The 25,942-nt window shown below is 38.9% G+C and overlaps 1 protein-coding gene across 9 annotated transcripts in view; it reads left to right on the top strand.

Annotated features, from left to right (window-relative positions):
• Positions 1-4,905: 4,905 nt before the first annotated feature.
• Positions 4,906-25,942, top strand: part of CEP295 (centrosomal protein 295) — a 45,034-nt gene continuing 23,997 nt past the window's right edge. For 3 of the 9 annotated variants that reach the window (XM_032679691.1, XM_032679686.1, XM_032679692.1), the window contains exons 1-11: positions 4,906-4,946; positions 6,578-6,711; positions 8,590-8,790; positions 10,670-10,794; positions 11,634-11,727; positions 17,375-17,482; positions 18,846-18,986; positions 20,084-20,267; positions 22,066-22,257; positions 23,178-23,402; positions 24,607-24,731. In XM_032679691.1, coding sequence (XP_032535582.1) covers positions 6,604-6,711; positions 8,590-8,790; positions 10,670-10,794; positions 11,634-11,727; positions 17,375-17,482; positions 18,846-18,986; positions 20,084-20,267; positions 22,066-22,257; positions 23,178-23,402; positions 24,607-24,731 — 1,503 coding nt within the window. In that variant the 5' untranslated portion in view covers positions 4,906-4,946; positions 6,578-6,603. The other 6 variants (XM_032679690.1, XM_032679687.1, XM_032679689.1 and 3 more) reach the window with 6 other exon arrangements.

Raw genomic sequence — 25,942 nt, 5'->3', positions numbered from 1 at the left:
CATTAAGAGATATTGCTGGAGTAGAATCTGTTATTTAAAGGAAATGTCAGAAAACGCAGCACTGATCTATTTTCTGCTTGAAACTACCTGCAGTAAAGAAAGGAATGTTCAATATAGTTTCTGAAATTGAATAAAAGTAGTTATTACAAGAAGAAACACAGGAAGGTTAGCCAAACAAGATATGGCACAGTAGTTGAGAAAAGCTGGCAAAGCCCAGCTGTAAACTCACTGGACTGAGAATAATTGGCCTATTAGTGCACATAGTTACTATGCATATCTTTTAACAATTGGAGAAAATTCTATGTGTGGTTCCCATATATTTTAGAAGGCTGAAAGCAGGTTACAAGAATTTTACCAAATTAACGTGCACACACCAAATTTGTGTTGTAGAATTCTAGATACACTGGCATCACTCAGTAATTAGGCAGACCAGTTCTGAGGACATACAACAGCTACATAAGGCTCCTTTTTTTCTGTAAAAACCTGAATCCAGCTCAGTTCTGTTGGCTTCAAGCTTTGGGAGAGTTCATTTTTTTTGAGAGTTTGGGAGCCCAATCAAAATGACCTTAGGCAGCACCATGGTTCATGCATGAATAATGAGTTCTTAATCACTTGTTGCTGCTCTTACCACCTCAAGGCTGGTTGTTTTCCAGAGACCCAAACCATTAAGCTGGGCTAAGGATGGTGGGAGAAGTCCCAGGAGCATTCGTGACAGAGAATGGGCATTGCTTAAGGTTGCAGTTTGTTCCCTAATAAGAGCTTCTGGATCAATGTCATAGGACAGCATGGGTTTTTTTCTGTAAGACAACACCATTTATATCTAAAACCACATCTGAATTTACAGCTATTTCTTTGTCTTTCCAGGACAATAATTTTAGGATGTCCATGGTATTAAATTTAATTACACATAATTATCCTTTTTCCAGCTACATTTTTATGCCTCATATTTTACTTCCCCTTTTTTTTTTTTTTTTTTTAGCTGTAACATCTTTTTTTATTAATAGAATCTGCACGTTGAGAATTTATACAGGCACAGCTCTGAATACAGTTGCTTTGGTACTGGAAAGCGTAGCTTAGCAGCTTTTTATTACATGACACAGAATATAATAACAAAAGCTAGCCTTCCACATCTGTCAAGAAAATTTATCTCCAAATCAGTCTCAGGCAGAGGCTATTACAGGCTGTGCTTGCACAGGCTGACCATAGTAGATTAGTCAGTCTCAAAGAGAAAGATTAACCCTTTTTCCTTCTTAGGAAACTCCATCTATTTTTGCAAAGCTTACACATAAACACACTTAATGCAAACTCTTTAACAAAAGCACTTTGCAGTTTTGAAAATGTATAAGCTGGAGGATCACAAACATTTGTAAAACCACATCCTGTTAGTTCCTGGCAGTCATGATAACTAGACATCAGGTGTCAGGTACTAAAAAAGAGAGAACAGCATGGGAAAAGTAATCACAGATCAAAACAAAATGAACAACAGGGAAACATTTAAAACTATATGACAGTGTGGTATGTGACACTGAGGAATACTGAACGCAGAGAAAGGCCAATTCAAGCTGAGAGAAGTTCTCATTTCATTCTGATACTTCAGTTATGAGCAAGAAGGAGACAAGAAGCAGAAAAGTGCAGTACTGTCTAATGAGGTGTTAGAGCAGTCAGGGTGGGGGGGGTTAGTGTCTGAATATGACACTTTCTCTAAAGCTCTTCCTTCAGGGGTTTTCAAGGAGAATACTTAATTCATGCAGGGTGCCAAGTCCTGCACAAGGGTGAGCTGTCAGGTGTTTGTACTGTTCCATTACTAGACCTCAGAAAACCTATAAAACCAGTGCCTCCCTGCTGAAGATGCAGAAAAGCCTACAAGGTCATCCTTCCCTTGTACAAGTAAGAGACATGAATGGACAGCGAAGAATTTCTAATGAAGAAAGGAGCAAGTGCTTCTATGTGGCAGTAGGAGGTACAGGTTGCATATGCTAGACCTGCCCATGAGACAGGAAATCTTTTCTCTCAGGCCACACAAAAGCAACTCCAGCCTCACTACTCTCATATTCAGACTAAACAGTCCCACAGAGCACACCAAGGCAACGCTCCTGTGCCAAAATCTCTTGCAATGGTTCATCTGCTGATGGAATAAACATCCTGTGATAGGGAAGTACAGACAGACTGCTCTAAAAAGCTGCTTTCTGGAATAGCACAAGGCCCATACTGTGATTTGAGCTCCTGGTTGCACACCGCAGGCCAATTCAGCAGCAGGCTTCACAGTCATACGACCCCTCTTCAACTTCAAATGCATGAAACTAAAATGATTTCTTCCAAATCTGTGTATTCACGTAGATTCACTCTGTGAGACATTTTTTATGTATGGAAAGCATTCTGTTCCTGAAAAGAAATTCAAATTTTCCACCAGCTATCTTGGGACTGTGTAGATAACTGCTGCAAGTATAATTCTTTTTCCCCAGGAGAAATGTGACCAGTAACTGAAGCTCAGGGGAGCCAGTACCTCCAGTTTTATATATGCCTGACTAGATGCACCGATACTGCTGCATCACTATTCACCTTTTATAAAAGGAACACCGTCTTCTTCACAAGGGGAAGGAATTAATGCAGGCCTGTAATACTGTAATACAAATGAGTGTAGTAAAAAGTCGAAAACATTACAGTATTAAAATCACTGCTTTTCAATATACGTATGTAAATTAAGTGGTAGCAGAAATAATTCTACAAGACAATGACAGAAAACACCCTTGAAACAAAATTCTTACCCAGCACATGTAGGTTTCATAATATCCCTTTTATCCAATAGTATAATTAAGGAGCACATATTTGACCTCTTTCACATTTTATAAGTAGAGGATTCTAAAATCCATAATCTCAATTACTCCCTTAATAGACTATCTTCAATTTTTTTTATTATCCGTTGACCTGCAGGATAAAGCTATTTAGAAGAGATGTTATTGTGGAAAGCGCTGCCATAATGAAAATGCTGAAGGACAAAAAAATCCAATAAGGAGACTGGAAAACAATTTGAAAGTGCACTTCTCAAGTTTAATTTATTCAATATGCATACTGTGAAACATCTGGGTGTCTAATCAGGTATTAACGTGGTATCAGCTATTACAGTCAGGAGGTTGCAGCAAGTTGCAAGCACTTGTCAGAAAGTAAAAGTCTGTGAACAAGAAGGCAGTTTAGCAGTGAAATGCAAGAGGTGGGGAAGAAAGCACATAAAGCTGCTGTGTTACCTCTTCTTCCTATGCTCATGTCTTTTCTTTTATAATTCTTTATTTTTTTTAGCCTATTTCCTGTGTGGCCATGCATCTGCATACACCAAATCACTAAGTTTTACCAAGTAATCTCAGCCTACTGGTTTCAATCCTGCAGGGCACAATTAAGTAGGTTACTAGGAGAGTTAGCTCCTAATACAAAATTTGTTTCTTCCTTTTTCTATAAGAAACTGCCATAGAAAGTAGCTACATTTTGCACTCAAATTTCAGCATGAGACAACCAATTTTCTCCTTTGTGCCTGGTTGGTTATGATTAAAAAACGTTTCTTCTATTTTTGCAGCAGCAGCTCAGAGCCTGGCAAGGTGCTCTATGCAAAGAAACAGTCTAGCACAGCCTCTCTTGCTTCATCTGTATGTGTGGCAGAATTATTTCTCTCAATGTGAATAACATTCACATTCTTCATAAATCAAGGATATCACACAACTCCACTTTCAAATCCCAACTGCTGCAAGTCTCACACGTATGATAAATGGTCTCTTCTAGCAAGAAAAGTAAAATGTGAGGAAGAATCATAGATTCATAGAATCATAGAATAGTTTGGGCTGGAAAGGGCCTTAAAGACTGTCTAGTTCCAACTGCCCTGCCACAGGCAGGGACACCTTCCACTAGACTAGGTTGCTCAAAGCCCCATCCAACTTGGCCTTGAACAATTCCAGGGATGGGGCATCCACAACTTCTCTGGACAGTCTGTTCCAGTGCCTCACCACTCTCACAGCAAAGAACTTCCTCCTATTACTATCTGATCTAAACCTACTCTCTCTCAGTTTGAACCCATTCCCACTTGTCCTGTCACTATATGCTCTTGTAAAAAGTCCCTCTCTAAAGCAAAGAAGTAAGCACAAAAGCAAGCAAATATTGCATCAGACTTACAGGGAGCAGACTTAGTTAAAGTTAGGTTTATAATGGAAATATCAGCAGTAGTTATAAGGTTGACGCAGCAGCAAAAATCTGCTGATTGTAGAAGTCATATGCAAGCCTAGAAGATGGGCAGAGCAGTACTGCAAGTCCAGGGGCACTGCCATGACCTAAACAGGGTTGGAACCAGGTGATCTTCAAGGTCCGCTTCCAACCTTCCAAACCAAACCACTCTACAAATCCATGATACTCCTTCTACTGATGCAATGCATCGAAAAAGAGTGCTGAACAGAGAAGCTACACGGAGGTAACATCAGTGAGGTAGAACTAGCAGGATTCAGTATTATTATGCTCCCTCAGCACTTCAAGTGTAGCCAGTGCCCCTCCTACGCGAACACTTAGAAACTCCGACTGCGGGCTGCTGGTGCACTGCTGTGAGACAGCCGGGGTGACAAACCCTTTCACGTACGTATTGAGATTGCACGATTCGGGGAGCGAGGCATTGCCCTGACTTAGATCTGTCCCGGGAAGGGGCTGACAGGAAACAAACTGCACCAGCGGGAGGTAACAAGGGTCAAGTGCCTCCCTCGCCCATAACGCCCATTTTATATTCGGCGCGCGCGGCCCCGCCGCCGCCACGAGACCCCATTGGCCACCGGGGGGAGGGGGCGGGGCTTGGATAGCTGGGGGCGGGCGGGGCGGGCAGGTGCGCATGCGCCCTTTCTCCTGGCGGCAGGCTCGGGGTCACGCGGCGGGAGCGGTGGCCGTTGGCGCCACGGCGGCCGGGAGGGCCCAGGCGGCGGCGGGTACGTGCGCGCGGCTCCGCTCCCTCCCTCACTCTCCTTGCCCGCTCCCGCCTTCTCGGGGCCGCTCTCCTTTCTCCTCCTTTCGCACTGTGCCCCCTCAGCTCTGGCGGACCCAGCTGCGGCCCCGGTGGGGGCTCCCGGTGACCGAGCGGACTCCGAGCCTCTCGCATGCTCCGTCCCCCGCGTTGTACTGCGGCTGAGCCGGGGCGAGCGCGGCGTTTGCGCTCTGCTTTGGCTCTTGTCCTTGCTGTTTTAGATCTCGGCTTTGTGTTGGTCATCCTCTACGTTTTTCCTCTCTTTGGGAGTGTGTTTGTGAGAATCTAGCTTGCTCCTTAGTTACATGGATAGACTTCTGCTTTGTGGCGCAGGCGCTGAGTAGGGGGGGCTGGCAGGAGCCGTGGTACTTCTGTCCCTCTTGATGCTGTAACAGGCTTGGGATTCATTGCTTTAATAACCTTGTACCAAGAGTATCTTATGGATAATTACTTCGGCTTTACACTTCACCTGAGTTTTGCTCTTTTATCTGTGATATTGTATCTATGTCTAAATATACTAAGTATATATACTTATCTTAGTATATATATCTAAATATATATACTTATCTTAGTGTATTTAGACATAGATACAATATGATACATGATACTGAAAATAAATCTTTCCAGGTGTCACATGTTGGTTAAATCGTTAGAGCGGTGTGAATTGTTCATTAGTAAAAACCTTCTGTTTTTTTAGAATTAAACAGTGGCTTTTGAAAGTCGTTGTCACAACCAAAGTCTTTCAAAAGTCTTTGGTTTGTTTTGTGAGAGTATTTTCAGGGTTATAAATATTTAAAGATACAATAAAATATTGGGGAGGGGGTGTGAAATTTTGGAGTAGGCTGCATATCAGATGAAGAAGTCCTTTTTTTTGTTGTTGTGCAGATGAAAATTATAATAGCAGGGAAAATGGGAAGCAGTCCGTAGAACCAGCAGATTCTGGTTTCACAGTGAAATCTACAGGGAAACAGAATTTGAAATGGCTGCGTAAGACAGCTTGAATAAAAAAATTGTCAGTAAGCAATTTCAGCTTTCCAGTGAAATGCTTGGCATGCAAACTGTTAAGAGTTTCACAGTCTTCAAAGCAGAAAACCTTGGACTGCAGCCAAAAACATTAACGAGCTCTATACAAGGGCTATGAGAGTATTTCAATACAAATCACCTAGGTGACCAGTCTGCTTTACTGTGTGATGTGCTTTTCAGTAGTTAGTGGGTTTGTTTTTTAAATCTTCCCAGGAATGGGTATGGTGTTCTCTGTTCATTTTGCAAATGTGCATGGCTGGTCCATAAATGTGATACTATTGCAGAGTTTGGTACATAGCTCAAAATAGCTCAGAAACAGTACCTTTTGTGACTGTGACAAAGACAGTGCCAGTGTTGTTGATTATAATTAGAATCATAGAGTTGTTAAAGTTGGAAAAGACCTCCAAGATCATCAAGTCCAGCTGCGAGTTGGAACAGATGTGAACAGTTGTAGCTCACACACTTAGATACCACGATAGATTTGGCAACATTATGGCAATGCCTGTTTTTTATAGGTGGTTTATCTATGTAACTTATGCACAATTTCTGTTTCTCTTTGAGTTGTTCTCATAGAAGTTGATTATTCACGATATCCAAAGATGAAGAGGAAAGTTACAACAGCTGGGAAATTGAGGCATAGTCCTAATGAAGAAGCCATGCTTCTGAAAGAAGAATATGAAAGAAGAAGAAAACTGAGGCTACAACAAGTATGTCTGTATTTTTCCGTGGTTTGTATTTCATGTGATGCTGTAACAAATAATTTTAAAAAAATCAACTGAAAAAATAATTTAATGTAAGCTAAAATTCAGGGTAATAGTATTGTAGAATCATGGAATTGATTAGGTTGGGAAAGACCTTCCGGATCATCAAGCCAACCATTAACCCAGCACTGCCAAGTCCACCACTAAAACATGTCAGTAAGTGCCACATCTACACGTCTTTTAAATACCTCTGGGGATGGTGACTCTGCAGCTTCCCTGTCCAGGCTGTCCCAGTGCTTGACAACCCTTCCTGTGAAAAAAATTTGCCTAAAATCCGATCTTGACTTCTACTGGCACAACTTGAAGCAATTTCCTTTCATCCTGTTTCTTGTTATTTTGGAAAAGAGGCCAACCCCCACCTGGCTACAGCCTCCTTTTGGGAGGTTGTAGAAATCAATAGGGTTCTCCTGAGCTTCTTTTCTCCAGACTAAACACCCCCAGCTCCCTCAGGCACTCCTCATCAGACTTGTGCTCCAGATCCTTCCCCAGCTCTGTTGCCCTGCACTGGATGTGCTCCAGCACATCAGTGTCTTGGAGTGAGGGGCCCAAAACTGAAAACAGGACTCGAGGTGTGGCCTCACCAGTGCTGCGTACAGGGGGATGATCACTGCCCTGGTCCTGCTGGCCATACTATTGCTGATCCAGGCCAGGATGCCACTGGCCTTCTGGACCACCTGGGCACACTGCTGGCTCATGTTCAGCCACTGTGGACCAGTACTCTAGGTCTTTTTTCACTTGGCAGCTTTTCAGACACTTTCCCAAGGCCCCCAAAACGTAATAATTCAGTTTGTGAATGATTTTAATTTTCTCATGTTTATTTACCACTAAGTGCGTATTTTGCTGGGGATACCTTCTCTGTTTGTTAGCTTCACTGGAGTACCTGTTTCAGAACCTTTTTCCCTACCATTTTTATTTGGCTGTGACCACACAGTTGTCTGTGACACATCTTCTCCTGATGTGTCATTTGTGTTAAGGATTCCTACCTCTTAGAGTGTTCCGGGTGTTTTCTCAGTGACTATGCAGAAGAAATAAGATAACTGCTATTAATATAAAACTTCACAGCTTTCTGCTAGACAAACTGAATTCCTACAATATGTAGGAAAGCTCTAAATGCTTTAGGTCCTGCTTCTTTTTGAAGAGTACCTGAGCAGAGTGAGTACCTTTGCATGGTTCAGAACATTTGATCTGTTGATCATTTTGTTTTTCTTCCATTTCTCTTCTGTCCTGCAGTTAGGCCACAGGGCTATTTCTCCAGGGGTTTTTTTCTTATGTTTTTCTTAACCTTCCTCTGCTTAGTCCTACACAATCCGTTAAGGTCTTTCACATCTTTAAAATATACCTGTCTCCAAAACATGTGTTATGTACTAATCTTTCACCCCTCTTGGGCTGTTTTCCTATATGCTCTTGTCTTTAGCAAAGAGAAATTTTACTGTCAAAGTGGAAAATAAAAACTTAGTAGACAGGCTTTCACTTATCAGCGTAGTTGTTGATTTTCTTTAAATCGTGTTGCATTGTAATAGGAGTCTTTCATAAATTACTATCTTGTATTTTTGGAGGGAAGGATTTTGCAATTTATTTATCAGTTGTGTGTTGCTCTTTGGATTTTAACTGAAGCATTTAACTAAGATTACCTTTATTATATGATATATTAATTTTTGAAAAAGAGAACAGAAACTTTAAAGTATTTTCTGGCCAGATGGTTAATGGAATAGTAGATGAGATGGAAAACTGGAAGGAGGGTGGACTTACATTGTGGAAAGTCTTGCTGCAAAAAGTATTGGGGTTTTTTGAGTTGCTAACAAAACATAAATGCTATTTCTACAGGTTAGAGAGCAGCAGAAGTATATCGCCTTGCAGATAAGGCAGAAGGTAAAGCAGAGGAGAGAAGAACAATTGCATCAGTTAGAGGAGGCACTGAGAGCTCAATGGCAGAAAGCACAGGATCAAAAGATGAAAGCCCTGGAAGAACTGTATTTATCAAACTTAAGAGCAATTGGTGAGGGTCACCGACAGGCCAAGGAGAATGTAAGTAAATACAGTATTAAATTATTGTGTTGTGGTTTAACTCCAACCAGTAACCAAGCATCACATAGCTCACTCCCCCACCAGTGGGGCACAGGAGAGAACTGGAAGGGGAAAAAGGTCGAAAACTTGCGGGTTGAGATAAAGGCAGTTTAACTGGGAAAGCAAAAGCTGTGCATGCAGGCAAAGAAAACAAAACAAGGGCCCCATTACATGTAACAGTGACTTGGGAAGACAAGCACCATCACTCCAACTATCCTCATCTTCCTTCTCCTTCCCCGAACTTTATATACTGTGGTGTGGAATATCCCTTTTGTCTGTTTGTGTCAACCTGTCCTAGCTGTGTTTCTTCCCAAATTCCTTGCCAGTGTGGCAGTACAAAAAGCAGAAAAGGTCTTGGCTCTGTGCAAGCACTGCTCAGGAATGACAAAAACATCACTGTTATCAACCCTATGATCATAACAAATCCAAAACACAGCCCCATACCTCTGCCAAAACCAGCACATGTTGTCAGAGGAATTTTTTATGTTCTTAAAATCGTAAGATTGCTGGTTAGTTTTGGTTTTTTAATAGTCTTAGTTTTAGAATCCTAATACCTAAACAGACAACTTTTTTAAGAATGGAAACTTTTTAGAAATGGTTACGTAGTTTTCTGCAGATACCTTTTCACAAGACTGCTCTACAGGCCTATCTGCTAAGGCTTTTGCTATGCAGACTTTAAAGGTTATTTTTTTTGCATTAGGTTGTATACATATATTATAGTGTATGTTTGTTCTTGACTAAATTGCATATAGTGACTCCTTGTCTCAATTATGGCAGTAATATACTAGCTTTTTCTCTAACCTATATCTTGTCTATGGTTAAGATAATACACTTAACATTTTTTTTCCCTTCAATGCTCAAATGACATGGAAAGCCTTGGTGAGAGCTTCAGAGGTCTTTGACTAGACTGCAAAATGATGTCACTTTTTATTCTGCACCTATAAACTGGTTTCACTTTCTTTAAAATCCTGTAACTTGTGTAGGCTCTGTTTGAGAGATCATTGTGGCTGTTGGGTAGAAACTTTGTATAGATTTGACTCTGAACCAGGTTTATAGAAATCAGCCAGTGGTCCCACAGATTTCTTACATGAATTTTGCAAAGTAGCTTCGTGAATTGGTCAGGATCTTTAACACAAGTAAAATAGCATTATGCCTTTCCATATCTGTGTCTTTAAATCAACTTCTTTGTAAAGTCCTTTCCAATGCTAGGATGGATGAGTTTGTGAAAGACTGTGGAAGCAATGTCATAAAAACAGAGAACTAATGATAAGGAAATGTTTCTGTTGATACATGACTGTTGCAGTTAATGACTGAAAGGTAGTAACATACTTTTTCTACACAGTCCGCATTTGCTAAACTGTGTATATACGTAACTATATTTATATATTTATATAAATATATTTATTTATATATAAGCTGTGTATATATGTAACTATATTTATATTATATTTATATTTACATATAATGTTAATATATTTATATTTATATATAATGTAAATATATTTATATGTATATTTAATATAAATATATTTTTATATATAATATAAATATATTTATATTATCCTCTTTATTAAACTGATGCAGAGAGAAGCTAAGGTTTCTACATCAATATTTGGTTAAATTGGCTGAGGAATGTGGCAGGTTTGCTGCTCTTGGTGGTAGAGAGGAAGAGAATAAAGATGGCAGAAAAAGAAAAGTTATTATTTTTACCCTTATATGGTTAGAAAGTCGTTTCTAGCTTGTGCTTCTTACCAGCAATATGTAATTTGAAATATCACACTGACAGTATGAGAAGTGAGTAAAATCTTGTATTAAGTGCTTACAATATTTTATTGTTAAGGAACCTGACTTAGAAGCTCTGGCAAAGCAAGCAGAAGAAAGGAAACAAAGAGCAGAGACGAGACATAGAAAAGCTCTGAAAGAGCAGAAGTACCAGAAAGAAAAAGTACTTCATGAGCAAGCCCGGTATGCAATAGTTGTTTAGTTTTATTAAGAATGCGTTTTACAGTATCACAAGGTGAAAGGCAAAAATTTTGATGCTTGGAGCTTTTTCATACTTGGAATTTTATGGGTTAGAGAATTAATGGTCATGGACAATGCTTGTGGATTTTGATAAGAACTGTAGCTATAAATCCAAGACAAAAATGTCTGGTATACAAGCTGGCCTTACAGACTCTCCATGAGTGGGAGAACTTTCATCCCTGTGTTGCTATTTTCAGTCAAGCTTGTTGGCTGACAGCTGTTCAGTGACATGAAGTGAAATGTTCTCAGGCCAGTTCCTGATGAAGAGTTACCCACTTGAAGAAGAAGACCTATTGCATTAGTCATGGTCTTCCTTGTTAGGATTTTTTTATTAAGCAGATTGGACCAAAATTGAGCTGGTATGAAAAATTATCTGTGTCCTCTTGGGGATAGTTGTGCTTGAGTCGATCTGAGACCTGTTGATTAAATAGTTAATTTTGTCTACATTTGAGCAATTAAAATCTGGTGAAGTGACATGGGTGCTTCCTGCAGAAGTGGAAAACAGGGATTTTGCACTGTTCTTTGGAAGGTTGTGTGTATTAACATTTTTGCATTACTTGAAATTAATTTTTAGTGGTGCCTTCCAGCCAAGTTCTCTTGACTTTTCAGTGTGCTTTTCCTTATGTCTCAAACATTCAGTGCAGGTACATCAAAATCTGTTTGGTTTTAGGTTTGCTTTTTATTTTGTACAGTGCTCTCACTGTTGCTTGAATAATTTTGCTTTTTTTTTTTGTTTGTTTGTTTGTTTTGTTTTGGTGGGATGCTTGTTATTTTTCCCCAAGACGAACAGATGCACGTAAACATGCTCTGGAAGTGGAAAGACAAAGAGCAGCCAAAGTTGCAAGCCTGCCACCCCCTCCACCACGTCCTTTTGAGGTATGTATCCATGATGCACTAGTGATCACAATTTCAGGGTACCATGTAATGTAATGATTTGTTTACTGGTCTGACTCCTCACAGCAGGATATCTAAAATTGGTATTTGCATACTGTAAGGAGAGTGGTTCAGCAAAAAACAAGAGAACTAATGAATTATGTTTTAACAGACTTCATACTACTAGACTTTGGTATTTTACTTCTGATCTCTTGTTAGGTGTGATATTTTATTTTTTTGGTTAATGTGTCTTTTTAAACTTTTATCATTATCTCATTTTCACTTAGTAGCCACAGTGGTATTAAACTCTACAGTGATCTTTCTCAGCATGTACACACCTCCTCAGCTTTCTGTCACAATGATGCAGTAATAGCTTTTTGTTTAGTTCTGTAATAAAGACATTACTACCTTTTTAGCTGTGGGGTTTTTGTTGTTTTTTTTCATCTCCAATTTCTTTGATTCTTGTAGGGAATGCTAAATATGGGGTAAGCTGTTTAATTTTGATAGGAAACCAGCACCCAAGGCTATTGAGGAGGCTGTAACCTTTTTAGGGGTAACTTTGTACCTCCATCATGCTCCTTTGATTTTACAGAGATTCTGCATAGGTGTAGAAGCTCCTGTAGGACTGCAGATCTGTGCTGCAGAAGGAACGTTATGTACATTTTTCTTTGGAGTTAACTTTTAATAAGTTTAATTTAACAGAACTTCATTAATGCAGAGTTTAAGTTGCCTTGTCTGCTGCTGTGCCGTTTCAGACCATTGGGTTCAGGGATTTTCAGACCATTGGGTTCAGGGATATTCAGACCACTGAAAAGGAAAGGAAAGAAAGGATTGAAGTATACTTGTGCCTCTCACAGCCAGTGAAGTTATCAAAACTTTTCTCAGCAACATCCACCGCTATGTACAGGTTAGGATGCAGGATGATGGGCGTTGGTATTGTATCTGGAAAAACCAGTTAAGGCTTGATACTCACAGTTTGCAGAATGTTTAGAGGGAATATCTGTATACTTTCATTTGCATCCCTCAGTACTTGCTTTCCATAGGTCTCCTCACTGTGTCCAAGGATTTTCATATTATGGAAGTTGGATATGAATGAGGATTAAAGCAAGTGTTGGAGTGGTAAAGTTTGGGGTTATTTCTGGTGAATTAAGTACATGCAATATTGAAATTTAGAACATTTGGAATAAGAACCTGTATAATACAGTTCAGGTAAATTCACACACTCCTTCATGCTGCTGTTTTCCTCTACATTGTTCCATGTGTAGAGGAACATTCTCCTCTGCGTTGTTCCTGTTGTATCTGCTGTAGTGCAGATGACGTCTGTATCAGTCCAGATTTTGAGTCTTTATTTCCTGCGTTTCAGATGTTTCTGTTGCTCAGTTTGGCATTGTTGGAAAAGCATGAGGTGCTGCAGCATTGCTTTCTAGAAACTTTTGCAGTTTAGGATGTCTTATGTTGCATTCTATTTTAAAAACCCCTGCAGGTAGTCACTGCAGTTAACCTCCATATTTGTAGATGATGTAACAGCTAAAATGACATGGTAGTTACTATTTAATGCTTTTTATCTAGCAACATCAGTGATGCATCTCTGCTCCTGTTTTATAAACACAGAATTTTCTCCTCGTTCTTTAGTCTTTTTTCACAAGGGTAGCATTAGACTTTGTTTTAGGGTTTCCCCAGGTTCTGATACAATTGAATTTGTTATTGTGTTGGATGACAGGTCTGGGTCAGTACTCTGTTTAAGTATTGCAAAATCGTAGCTGCCTTACCTAAAATCAATGTGAAAAATTAATGCATTTCCACCTATGAGCAAATGTCATTTACTTACCTTTTCAACAAATGTGATTTTTAACTGGTTTTAGCAGAGTTTGCAAACATCTGGATTTTCTACAATGTGTGGGTTTTGTTTCTTTTATGAAGTTCATGCTCTGATAAGGGCAAATTGAATCAGTAATTTTGCAGACATCTTGAGTTTTTGTTGAGGAAAGAAGTTGCTCTGTTTCAATATATCACAGTGTGTCAATTTGTTTCATTTAAAGACTGGCTGACTGTGAGCCTTTTTCCTAGTTATTGTATCTGTATGGATTTTAATCCTTTTGTGGCAGGCCTGTGTTGCTGGGAGGGCACAGGGTGAAGAATAAAGTTATTTTCTTCAAAGAGTTGTTGGGTGCCATGTACTTCATGGGGTAAAATGCTAAGTAATTGAAAGATGAGAAATTTTATTCCTGTTTCTCTTTTGAGAGAGAGAAAAGAAAAGATATTGACTGTTAGTTTGGGGGGAGGTAAATCTGGGGCTTTATCTTGTAAATGCATTACTGAAAAGGCAGTGAATTTGAATTGCTTAACTTTAAAATTTTGTGAATTGCAGCAAATTACAGGGTCATCTGCATAACCACACTTGCTTTCTTGAATCAATTTGCATAAGGAGCTTATTGAATATAACTATAATCATAATCTGATGCTTTGTTGCAAGAAAATTGACTAAAATTTTATAAAATAGAGCTGTTCATTGGATGATTACTTGGAATATAAGAAACACTTTCTGAAGATACTCCTATTATTGTTACTTTGCCCAGTTACAAAAGAAGTATTTTTACTCTATTGTCATAAACAATTTTAGTTCTCAGAAAGATGGATTTCAGGAATTGGGGCCATATTTATTTAGACCAAATGAGGAGTTACTTAACTGAAGTTAAACTGTAAACACCACTTTATTAACAAGTGTCATAGAGTTCTTGTAAACTTATTTTATTTAATATGATCTACTAGATTTTTATGTAATGAAAATAAACCCTAAAAAGTGTCACTATACTCTTATGGAGTATTCATAGCATTTGTAGAGTTGGGGTTGTGGCTTTTATTTTGGTTTTTTTTCCCCCTATTTCATGATACGTTGCTGCTCCAGTTTTGCCAGATTTAAGTATGAGATTCCTTGCTTTTTGGGGGCAGTAGGGGGAGAGGGGAAAGGAGGGAGGAGTTACAAAACCTTGATGCAGAGTATGGTATTATATTCAGCCTCAGTTGCTTTTGACATTAACTGGAAAACTGTAGCCTCCAATATAATTCTCATGTCTTCTTGGCTTTTGAATAAAATTCTGAAGATTTGATTGATCACATGTAATTATTAATTATTGATTTGTTAATTTTATATTTTTAAAATAATTCAGAAGACAGGTTTAATTGAATGTTCTGAAAGTAACACAGTGCAGGGCGAGCAGGTGGTGATCTGGCTAATGAGGTTTAGGCATGGGACTTCTCTGTTTTCAGAGCTATAATCAGTATCTACAAGTGTTTTGGTTAATGTAGAGCTGCTAAAATTCTATGTCTTTTATTGATTAAGAAAGTTAGCAACTATTTTTTTTCCTACCAGAATAACATGCATTTACTTAAGGACCATAAAATAAGTTACTGAAGTTCTGTTGTGAAGGCTAAAACTAGTTTCACCAGTTGAGGGCCTCTCACTCCATGAAAGACATTGAGGTGGTGGAGCATGTTCAGAGAAGGGCAACGGAGCTGGTGAATGGTCTGGAGCACAAGTCTGATGAGGAGTAGCTGAGGGAGCTGGGATTGTTTAGCCTGGAGAAAAGGAGTCGCAGGGGAACCTTCTTGCTCTCTACAACTACCTCAAGGGAGGTTGTAGCCAGTTGGGAGTTGGGTTTTCCCCCCAGGTAGTAAGTGACAGGACAAGAGAAAATAGCCTCAAGTTGCACCAGGGGAAGTTTAGACTGAATATTAGGAAAAATTCCTTTACAGAAAGAGTTGTCAACCACTGTAACAGGCTGCTCAGACAAGTGGTAGAGTCACCGTTCCTGGAGATATTTAAAAGATGTGGTGCTCAGGGACATGGTTTGGTGGACTTGGCAGTGCTAGTTGGACTTTATGATCTTCAAGGTTTATTCCAACCTCAATGATTCTGTGATTCTTTGATTTTAATTTAAAGGCTTCACTTTCTATAGTCTTTTTAAAATAGTAAGTGATAATCAATACTAAAATTTGTATGCCTAATCTTATGCAGAGATAAATTAAGAATATTCTTGAGACTTAATGCTGCTCTTTGTGTATATGCATTTGTTTACAGTCATGTTAGTTTTAAAACACTCAGGCTATGAAACTTGCTGTTTTAGTTAATGTGGACCAGAATCTCTTTTAGGGAAAAATCTGAGGAAGAGGAAGCTGAGAGAAAATTAATGGAGGGGATGTTATAGAAGTACAATGGCAGAGCTGTATCAGGGCTTAATTAGATGTTGATATTTTTGGTCTGTGTTGGCCGAGCCACCTGTGAGAGTTTATGTTTTTCCTGCCAAGTTATGAGAAAACAAGCACTGATAAATGGGAACTTCCTCCTTGAAGGAAGAGTTTGGTACAAACTACAGTTAACTGGTGTCTTATTATTGGCTGACCACCTTTCAAGGGCATTTGAAGGAGAAAGTGAAGAGGAGGAGGATGAAGTAAGCCCCTAGACTCATTTAGAAAAGACCCCCTGAGGTATAGTGCACAAACACGGGGGGAATTCCAAAGTACACACACATGCGCAGTAGGGGTACCACTTACATAACATTGGGAGGGACTGAAGGCCTCTAGCTGGGCAGTGCTGGCCACACCTGCCCAAGTAGACGTCACCAATTAATTGTATAAAAAGCAGATAGCTCATACTGGGAGGGAGAAGTAAGCTTCACATCAAAGGACAATGTTGCCTTTTGCGGGGACACCCGCCATCTCATGAGCCTGCCGACACTCCAAGGGCGCAACTTCTGCTATGGGTAGTTTTAGACATTCTGGGGGCGGTAAGATAACTTCATAAGCAACTTCTGGGTGACTAGGGGAGTTGTACTGAGGGCTTATTTTTCTCCTTCCTCTCTCCTGGGTTTTTTCGTTTTGTTGGCCACCTCTTGATGATAAATATTGTTTTTTGTTGACCTTTCAACAGTGTTTGGTTTTGATCTCGGCATCCTTCAGAACTCTCTCTGGAACACAGGTCCTACTGAATACTGAGAATACCTAACCTAGGTACCTAAGTACTGAGAACATCAGGCTGAAGCCAAAGAAGAGGGAGGGTCTTAAGCATCGTCCAGACTTTCAGAAAAGAGTTGAAATGTGTACCCAAAATATTAAAAAAAAACCAGCAACTTAGCATTGTATCAATTGACACTTTGCAGTGAAGTTACAGAAAACGCTCTTTGGTCAACTAATAATTGGACATGATGGTTCTGTGTTTCCTAGAGCAAGTCTGTACCTGGGAACTGTTACTTTGCTGTTAGGTGTAATTACATCGTAGGTCAGTGGTTGCCCTGCTCTTAGGTGAGTGTGACAGGTGTTGTAAGTGGGATTTCTATTAGTGCGTTAAACTCAAATGCTTTTAAGTTAGTGCTGTTGAAACATGACACTGATAAATGTCCTTTTGTGTGGAGGAGTTTGCCTAAAACTTTTAAATGCTCTCAGTTGTTAAAGCCCTCTATATCTACCTTGTGCTGATGTGGTTTATTAATTATTACATGTATAAATTTTAAACAAAAATATTTTCAGGAGAGAATTTGGGGTTGTGGATTTCTTTTAATAATAATCTAACTTTACAGATCATGTATTTTCTGTTTAATTGCTTTGCTAGAGATACTGTTCTGTGTTACAGCTGTAGTTGTACTTTTCTTCCTAGACAGTGAAAAATATTCCTCTGGTGAAGCCCTGTGGTTCTGGCAACTTTTCTGTTACACGTTACCATATTACTGGACCTTATGTGGACAGAGAAGTGGACGAAGAGCAGGTGATTAACTGCAAGTGTTTGTGCTACAGGCTTCCTTATAAGTTTCTCTACATTGCATAGTGTCTGGATATCAGCTATTTCGTTTTCTAGAACTTGTTTAAAGGTACGAAGTTATATAAAGCAGCTGCTACACAATTCACTAAACAGAATCTTAGGGCAAACTTGTAAAACCTGTTATGTGCACAGTCACTTGGGAGATCACACCTGACACTTCCTCATAAACAGACCTCTATAAGAAGGTGAGTTCACAAGACTGGCATGACATTTGAACATCCAAACTGGAAGATTTTTGGCTTACGCTGAATTAATAGTTGCGATTACCCTACTCTTCTCTATTCCCTTCTTCTTAGCAATGTCCTCCCAGATTTTACCTTGTATTTGTGTTCATCTGTTCATGCAGTCAACAGTTTCAGCTTGCCTAAAAGGTAGAAGTCTAATCTGGAGAAAAGGAACAATGAATAGATTTTTGCCAAATAGGAAAGACAAAGGCTAAAGTCTGATCAGATGAAGGGGAGGACCTGGAAGAATGAGAGATGGAGCAAGAGCTTAGCTTTTAGAGGTGATTTTTGAAAAGTAAACCAAATAACAGTTTGTTTTATTAGCAATGTGAGACCATATTCTGAGTTCCTGTTCTGGATCAGCCTGTTTTAGATGAGAAAAGGTCTCACTTTTTTTTTTTTTTTTTTATTCAGTGCATTCGTGAATTTTTAATTCATAAACTTTTAGGTTTTCTTTATATTTGAAGGACTGGATCTAAACAATAGCAGGGGATACTGTAGTTTGCTCAGCTTTGTCATGAAAAATTCCAAAATGGTAATTTTTTAGCCTTGCTTACATGGTATGATTTTTTTTCCCCCTTAAGTATTTTTTAATTTTCATGTTGGTAAAATTTTCCTCCTTTCAAAATTGCAGATTGTTTCTGGTTTCCTAAAAGAGTTTGAAAATGCTTCTGGATTATTTTTCCCCTTGTTTAAAACAAAATCGTGAGGGTAGAAGTACTCAGTCTGTGTTACTGACTGTATTATTCATTTTACCATGTATTATTTATATTTACCATGTAGGAAAAATAACCACTCTACTATAACAAATAAATCGTACAAATGGTCGTCCCCAGTATAACTTGAAACTGGAACACTTGGACACCTAAACTTATGAAATACAGAAATACACATTTCTTTTCCAAAGGTAAAAAATTGGTTTGGTCCTGCTTTCAACCAAGAGATATAAACATTCAAGGGTGTTTATATGGCATTGTATGTCTTTTATAAAGTGCTTTTGCTGCGGAATTATTCATTTATTTATTGTTATATATGCTTTAAACTATCAAAGAACTTCGTGGACTAAACTATTGATTGACTGCCAGCCAGATGCTCATTTAGCTGCTGAAGAAGAAGGGAAACGTTTGGAGGAACTACATAGGGAAGCAGAGAGGGAGAGAAGAGAGCAGCTTGAAAAGGCACATCTCAGAGGAAGTCATGCCTTGAAGAAGGTCCACTTGGCCAAGGTAGGCAAAGTAGTTATGCCTGTCTTTAATATCAAAATGACCACTGTTAAGTTGTATGTAGGTGTAATAAAGGAATACATTTACAGGAGGAAAATTAAAGGACTAAATGAAGTTTGCAGAATGTCTTAGAAAAAAAATCAAATGCTGTTTGCTTCTTTTGGCATCTGGAAGGAGTGAGAATGAAAGAACTCTAATTTTTGTTATCTGAATGTTTGACCAGCTATTAACCAATAGGTAATAATCAAGCTAAACTGTCTTAATAGGTGATGAGTTCTACTTTTCTACATTAGCTTTAGTTGGAGTTAGTTATTCTGTACTTCAAGGGGAAAATAGTTTATTATTAAGGAGGTAACAGGCTTTTTTATTTTTTAAAGACTTTTCAAAGGTTTTAGTTAAAGACTGTTAACATGCAAGTCTGGAAATGGTGAGATTGTTTCCTTTAAGAAGGAAAACCTGAACTATTGGGAAAGGTCTTTGTACTGAAAACAGCACTCAAAAGTTGTCTGTTACCTTCACATGTGTTTTTGGTGGCTAGAAATAGCAAAAGCTTCCTGTTTTATCAGTTGAAATATGATTGACCCTGAATGAGTAACCAAACTAAAATGGGGAACTATGTAAATATTAATGATGCTCCTGAAGTTAACAGAAAAAAAACCCAAAACAAAAACCCACCAAACTTCAACTTTTTTTTAAAAGGTCTCATATATAATCATAGCGTGCCAAAGAATACTTAGTTCACATCTTAAAAAGTAGCAATTGCTGAAGTGTATACTAACAAAAGTAACTTGCCAAAAGAAGTATTTGTTTACTTTGTAAAGTAGAAGATTTAATTTTGTTGAGGAAAGTTGGCCTACAAGTGTACAGTCTGATCCTTTATTTAACATTAGATATTCTAGGTATTGATGACTCCTGTGTCTAAAGGTGAGATACAGCCTTTTCCTGAGGAAGCACTTTCTCCCTAGAATAAGATTAACTTTGAACATTAAGGATTAAACAGACATCATGGTAACCAAAGGGATGCATTTTGTCAGTCCTGATATATGACTGTCTGAATGTGAACACTAAAGGTTTATGTTATCCCTTCTTTATACTTGAAGGACAGGGAAAGGCTACTGGAAGAACTGGAGCAAATGCAGAGTATGGATCGGATGCGCAGAAGGCAGGTTGTTGCACAGATGCCACCTCAGCTTTTAGTGCCAGCATACAAACGCCTGGAAGTAAAAGAAGAATGGCAGAGAGAACTGGAGTTTGCATTTGAAGAAATGTACAGTGAAGACAGGAGTAAGTCATTTGTTGAAGATTGCTGAATCTGGTAACCCAGTAGAGGAGAGACTGCTGCAGCTGCCTGTTCCCAGGTCCAGCTGGTAGCAAGGCAGCGTGTGCATTACAGTAGGTACACACACAAACAGCCTTTCAGTACACGCAGGCCAGCATAGATAACACACCATTCACAATAAACACGAACAGCACTAATGACCTCTTTCTGTTTACTGCTCTGGTTGATCAGGATGAAAGACTATTAGTGGGATGTATGTCTTTATGCGCGATATGGATCCCTCTAGCACTTAGTCTTAAACATTCAGTATATCTAGTAATTGTCCTCTGCATCCCAGATCTCTGTCTGCCACACTACGGATGCTGCAGTAACAGGTCTTAGACACCCAGTCTATCCAGTAGTTCGTCCTGGACCCTGTAGCCTTCCAGTTACCTCTCGTATCCACATACGCACTCAAATGCACACATGCTCAAATACGTGCTGTGGATCACTCAGTGAGTAGCTTTGGACACTCACTCTACCTAGGAGCTGGCCCTTGATCCTTAGTCTCCCGAGTCGCCAGCTCCTGGGGATGTGAATCCACAAGGTCTGCTGCTCCACTCCAGTTGTTGCTGCACGAGCCCAGTTGGGCATGTGAACATATGCACAGACATGCATATGCTATGAATCTCTGTGGGAACTGACAGTAAAAACTTGGTCTACCCAGTAGCTGACCTTGGATCATCTTGTCTTGGAGATGCACACACACCTGCTGACAGGTTTCTTAGGATCCCACAGTCTCCCTGGTTGCTGACTTGAATGCTTGGATCTCCTGATCCCTCCACTTGCCAACTCATAGATCCCCTGGCCTCTCCAATATCCAGCCCAGTCTTATGGGTGCTCCATACGTAGCTCGTAAACCTCTTACCATTCTTGCTGGCTAGTCTGGCTAATGATTTGCTAGTCACTACATGCTGATACTCATACCTACGTAACATGTCCTCATTATGGCCTCTGCATTTAGCAGTGCTCTGGATGCAGGTGTGCCTGTGACTTTTGGTCCCCGCTCCAGTTACTGGCCCTTACACTTCTGTGCACAGACATGCATACAAAATACAGGGTTCCTCACCCAGGATAACAGCCAGAAGTGAAATTTATGGAGAAGACAGGACAGACTGTCAGGCTTGGTGCATGACCAGACAGGTGCACTGACTGTCTCATTTTGTCTCCTTATTCTTGAATTTTTCCACACATTTCTTCTTCCCTAGACTAACTTGATCCTGCCTTTAGTTCCTCCCCTAAGTATGTATAAGCATACAATCCTAAGGTGATCTTCCCAGGTATCCCACATCCCTTGTAGGCAGTAGCACCCTTAGTTGGTAAGGTGATCATGGCAGAATTTCTGTTGTGTATTCTTCTGGGATTTCACAGCTGGGCCATCTGATAACTCTCCAGTGGCAGCTTTGTGAGCAGATAGGTCAGGATGTGCCTTTTCCTTGATAAAGATACTGGGATCCTGTGTAATTGTTTCTGTGAGCTGTTTTTTGTGTAAAGGTGAGCCTTTTATCCCATCAAGTTTTATTTTGAAAGACCGCATATTCCAGTGGAAACCCCTATGGAGATTCTGAATGAATAGATGGATAATGATCTAAACGGTTTTGAATCTTCTGCTTTGGGGAACAAAAAAAAGGTGGATTAAATCTGTTGTGAAACAAGATAATGATATTTGAACTTCTTGGGGTTTTGTATGTGAGTGTAGTGTTGCAGTCTTGTTTGCTTTGTATTCCAATTGGTCGTTCTGTGTCTTTGTGTTCTTTTAATTAGACATGAAAGGAGACCTGATTTTGCATTTTGAGCCACAACCTTTGCCAGCCCCTTCTGACAGAGTTCAAGATAATGATCTTGATATCTCTTTGGAGCAAGAATCTGCTTGTCACAGTCAACCAGAGCCTGCTTGTGATATTCAGCTAGAATCAGAACAAGTAACAGAAGAGGAAGTCCCTAGTGAATCAAAAAGTAAAACTTCTAAACTTCGTATTTAAATTAAACTTTTTATATCAGAGGAGATTTAGTTCGATATATCAAATAAATAATAGTATTAACTAAAATGTCTTAAGTAGTAAAATTTCTTACTGTGTCTGAAATACTTCAGTATCATGTGGCTTATGATTTTTATCATGGATGATAATACCCTAATGATTATGAATTTAAAAATGAAAATGTGACTTCTTTTTCTAATATGTGTCAATTTATTAGTATACTAAGAATAATTTTTAATTGTTCTAAGAACTACACTGTTAGTAGCCATAATTATTCCAATATAATTAGTATAAATTATGGAATGATCCTGGTGTATGAATTTAAATAACTATTTTCCATTTTGTGTTTTGAAATATTTCAGAGTTTAAGCTTGACTTTGTATGAAAGTCTACTTATTGATTGTCCTTTATGTTCAGGTTTGTGATTGAGTTGCTCCATATTGTGAGTAGGCTGTAAGAGATGCATGTGTGTGTACTGTTTGCTTGTGACATGTGCAGAGTAATGTGATGTGAACAAGAAGTGTGTTACTGAACTTTGCTGCTTGGCCAAGCGTTTCTGCCATATCCCTTTGTTGGCACAGTCTGGTTTATGGTTTATGGTCTGTGGTGCATTGTGTTGCCAGTGCTACTACAAAGGAGAAGGCAGGAACATGAAGGCAGGTGAGGAGATAGTACTGCTTGTTTCTGCAATAGTCTGACTGTGAAACACTGCAACTGGCTTAGTCTTTCTTTTTATAGCTTGCAAAGACAAATTACTGCTTCCCTCTTGCAGGTAAGAGAAAACATTGGTAAGCTTTTAAAAATATACCTGAACTATTTGTCCCACTGTGAAAAAAGTTTGTTTTTTAATGAAAATATTCATGACCTAAAACTCTTAATAGTATATATTCTTTATAGATCAAGAAGAGGAAAAAACTTGCCAACCTCGGTCAAAACGTGCATTAAAGAAATTGCTGAACAAGATTAGAAGCCAAAAAGAGGAGTGGACATCAAAATGTGAGAAAGAGAGTCAAAGTGAATTTGAGACTATTGAATCAGGCACAATTGCTAGTGAAGAGAGACCATTATGTGATTTAAATCTTGACAGTGAGCAACAGAAAAATACAGTATGTAAAACCGAAGGTACGTAGTACATACTTAAGGGGGGACTATGATAAAACTGTTTAATGAACTTTCAGTGTTAGTGTTTTGGCATGTTGACTGAAAGTACAGTTTTCTTATCTGTGCCCACAAAGCATTGTGGATTTGTTGAAACCACAAATATGAGAGGTTTTGTTTTTTGGTCTTATGTCCAACTTGCCCTTTAAGACCCTGTGGAGAACAAATGTCCAAAATACCTTCCTGTCTTTTAAGACTCACCCAAATTGTTGTCACACTTGATATTGCCCTGCTTTAATACGTGCTTGCCTCCAGGAATAGGATTCTAAGTGCAAAACTGGGCATTGAAGTTCTGTACCTGTTGAACTAAAAAAACGAGAGTCTTTGGAGAGAGTCACAGCTAGAAATGCACAAGATGAACATGAGCTGATGTGTGTGGGTTTTTTCTGCTTCTAGGCACCATTCTGAAATGGCTTTTTGTAAAATTGGAATTTATAGCAATTAGACATTCCAATTTGTTTGGCAGCCAAATCATCTTGGAGTTACTTCCCATTTTTATCCTTTGTGCTCTTCTGGTTAGGCTAGTGCTGAGGTTGGTGATCTTGTATGCCAAGTGGGATTTCTGAAGTGATCGAGTTGTGGCAAGTTTTTTTTGTCTTTTTGCTCTCGTAGGGTGCTTGTTTTGTAAAACACTAGAGAAATTTAGTTCTGTCGTGTACATGGATATGCCAGCATAACGCCTGGGGATTGGAGGGTGCAGCATGAGTGAAAACATACCTTGGGGGAAAGTGTGCTGCTATTTGAAGCAAATAATACAGGATTAAGACTGGCTTTTTGTGCAATAGCCAAATGTTAGATAATTTGCCCTGAGAGTGCCAGTTTTAGACCCTCTCTGTTCTAAGAGGTTAATGTGTGGCTTTTGATTCTTCAGGATGATCTTGCTACCTGGGCTCCCAAGTAGTCTGTTAGAAGTCATCTTCAGTCCCACTGTAGATGGGCCATTACTGTATATTCAAGAAAGACACGTGATAAAGGGCCATTAAAGACTTAAATAATATAAAAACCTGATTTTCTAACTTATGGAGGCAGGCAGAATAGTGGGATGGAGATATTTTTAAGAGCAACTTAAGCATTTTGTTTAGAGATATTGGGTAACTGTGAAGCAAGATGTAAAGAAGATCCAAGGCTCTTTCTGACTGCCATTACAGTTAAATAACGTGTATTTTAGACTCTGTGTTGGAAAATATAGTTGCAGATGAAAATTTGGTTCTAACCCATCCTCAAGAACAAGCAGCTAAAATCAGAATGGAAGAGGCAGCTAAAATTAGAATGGAAGAGGAGAGACACAAGTGGGTAAGTGTGTCTGTACCTATTACTATCTCAGCTATAGTGTAAAAAAACATGATTTACAGGAGACTTTAAAATGCTTCAGGTTATACAGCAGTGATAGGTGCTTTTAACAGTTAAAATTTTACTGTAACTTTTGCTATACTTTTTAAAAATTACGAAGCTGTAGCTGGAATTTAGAACAAAGTCGAAAACCCCAGTTTCTTAAAATCTAGCAAGTGCTATAGGCAAAATATGTAACCTTGTGGTTAAATGAGAATCCCCATGGTACATTAATACCTTTGCTTTATAAAGGGAGGATATAGTCAACAGTACACAGCTGAAAACTTTACTAACCTTGTGTAATACTGCAGGAAAGTCTAAGGGAGTGTGTTTATACCAGCAGGAAAAACATACAAACCTTGAGTCATTTTTTTAAAAATTAACTAGGAGACAAATGCAGAAAGCTTTTTGTGTGTCTGGAAATGATTCATTTATTATATTTAGAAAATAAGAACTTTGGGTACTGTTTCATTATATGTATCATATTTTCATTTTTGTTGTACCCCTAGAGACCTACCAGCCGCTATATGGTGGTTTATCAATTAAAAGTTGAAATTTAGGTCTTAGTGCAGAGTTAAATTGTAGAGTTTTAAGTTCAGAAGTAAAGGAAATGAAAATTTGACAAAATAGTAATATTTTGGAAAAAACCCACAACCGCAAATCCTCTATGAAACTGTGGCTACCTTCTTTAACATTCATTTGCTCCCCCTTTGCACCTGATCAGGTGTCTGACTGTGTCCACATTAACTGTTCTCCGGTCCAGCTTTTTCCCGCGTTTCTCTTCTTGATGTCTCTGTTCAGACTGGCTCATTAAAGGCTGTTGTCCGTTTCATCTTTGCCAGTGCTTTGAAATTTTTCTTTGCTTCCACTCTAAAAACGTATATGCTGTTGCTCTGCGTGGATCTAAGTGAATTGTAGCTGATAGGTACATGGAAAGAGAATAAACAATATTCAGAATAAACAAATTACTTCAGAGGTTTATGGAGTGCTCTCAAAGCTATTTCAGAAGTTTTGTAAGGCTTGAATTAACACACTTAAATGTGTATATTTAAGTACAATGCAAAATAGATTTCTGAAGTCAGTTTAAGAAAAGGACTTCTTTTGTAGTCTCTGGAAAATCATAATGTATCTTGAATGGTTAGATTCTGATTTTATCCATTCTGTTAATTTGAGGA

The sequence above is a fragment of the Chiroxiphia lanceolata genome, chromosome 2, assembly GCF_009829145.1.
Source record: "Chiroxiphia lanceolata isolate bChiLan1 chromosome 2, bChiLan1.pri, whole genome shotgun sequence".
Taxonomy (NCBI): domain Eukaryota; kingdom Metazoa; phylum Chordata; class Aves; order Passeriformes; family Pipridae; genus Chiroxiphia; species Chiroxiphia lanceolata.
The sequence above is the reverse complement of the archived record's forward strand: the minus strand, read 5'-3'. Positions and strand labels throughout refer to the sequence as shown.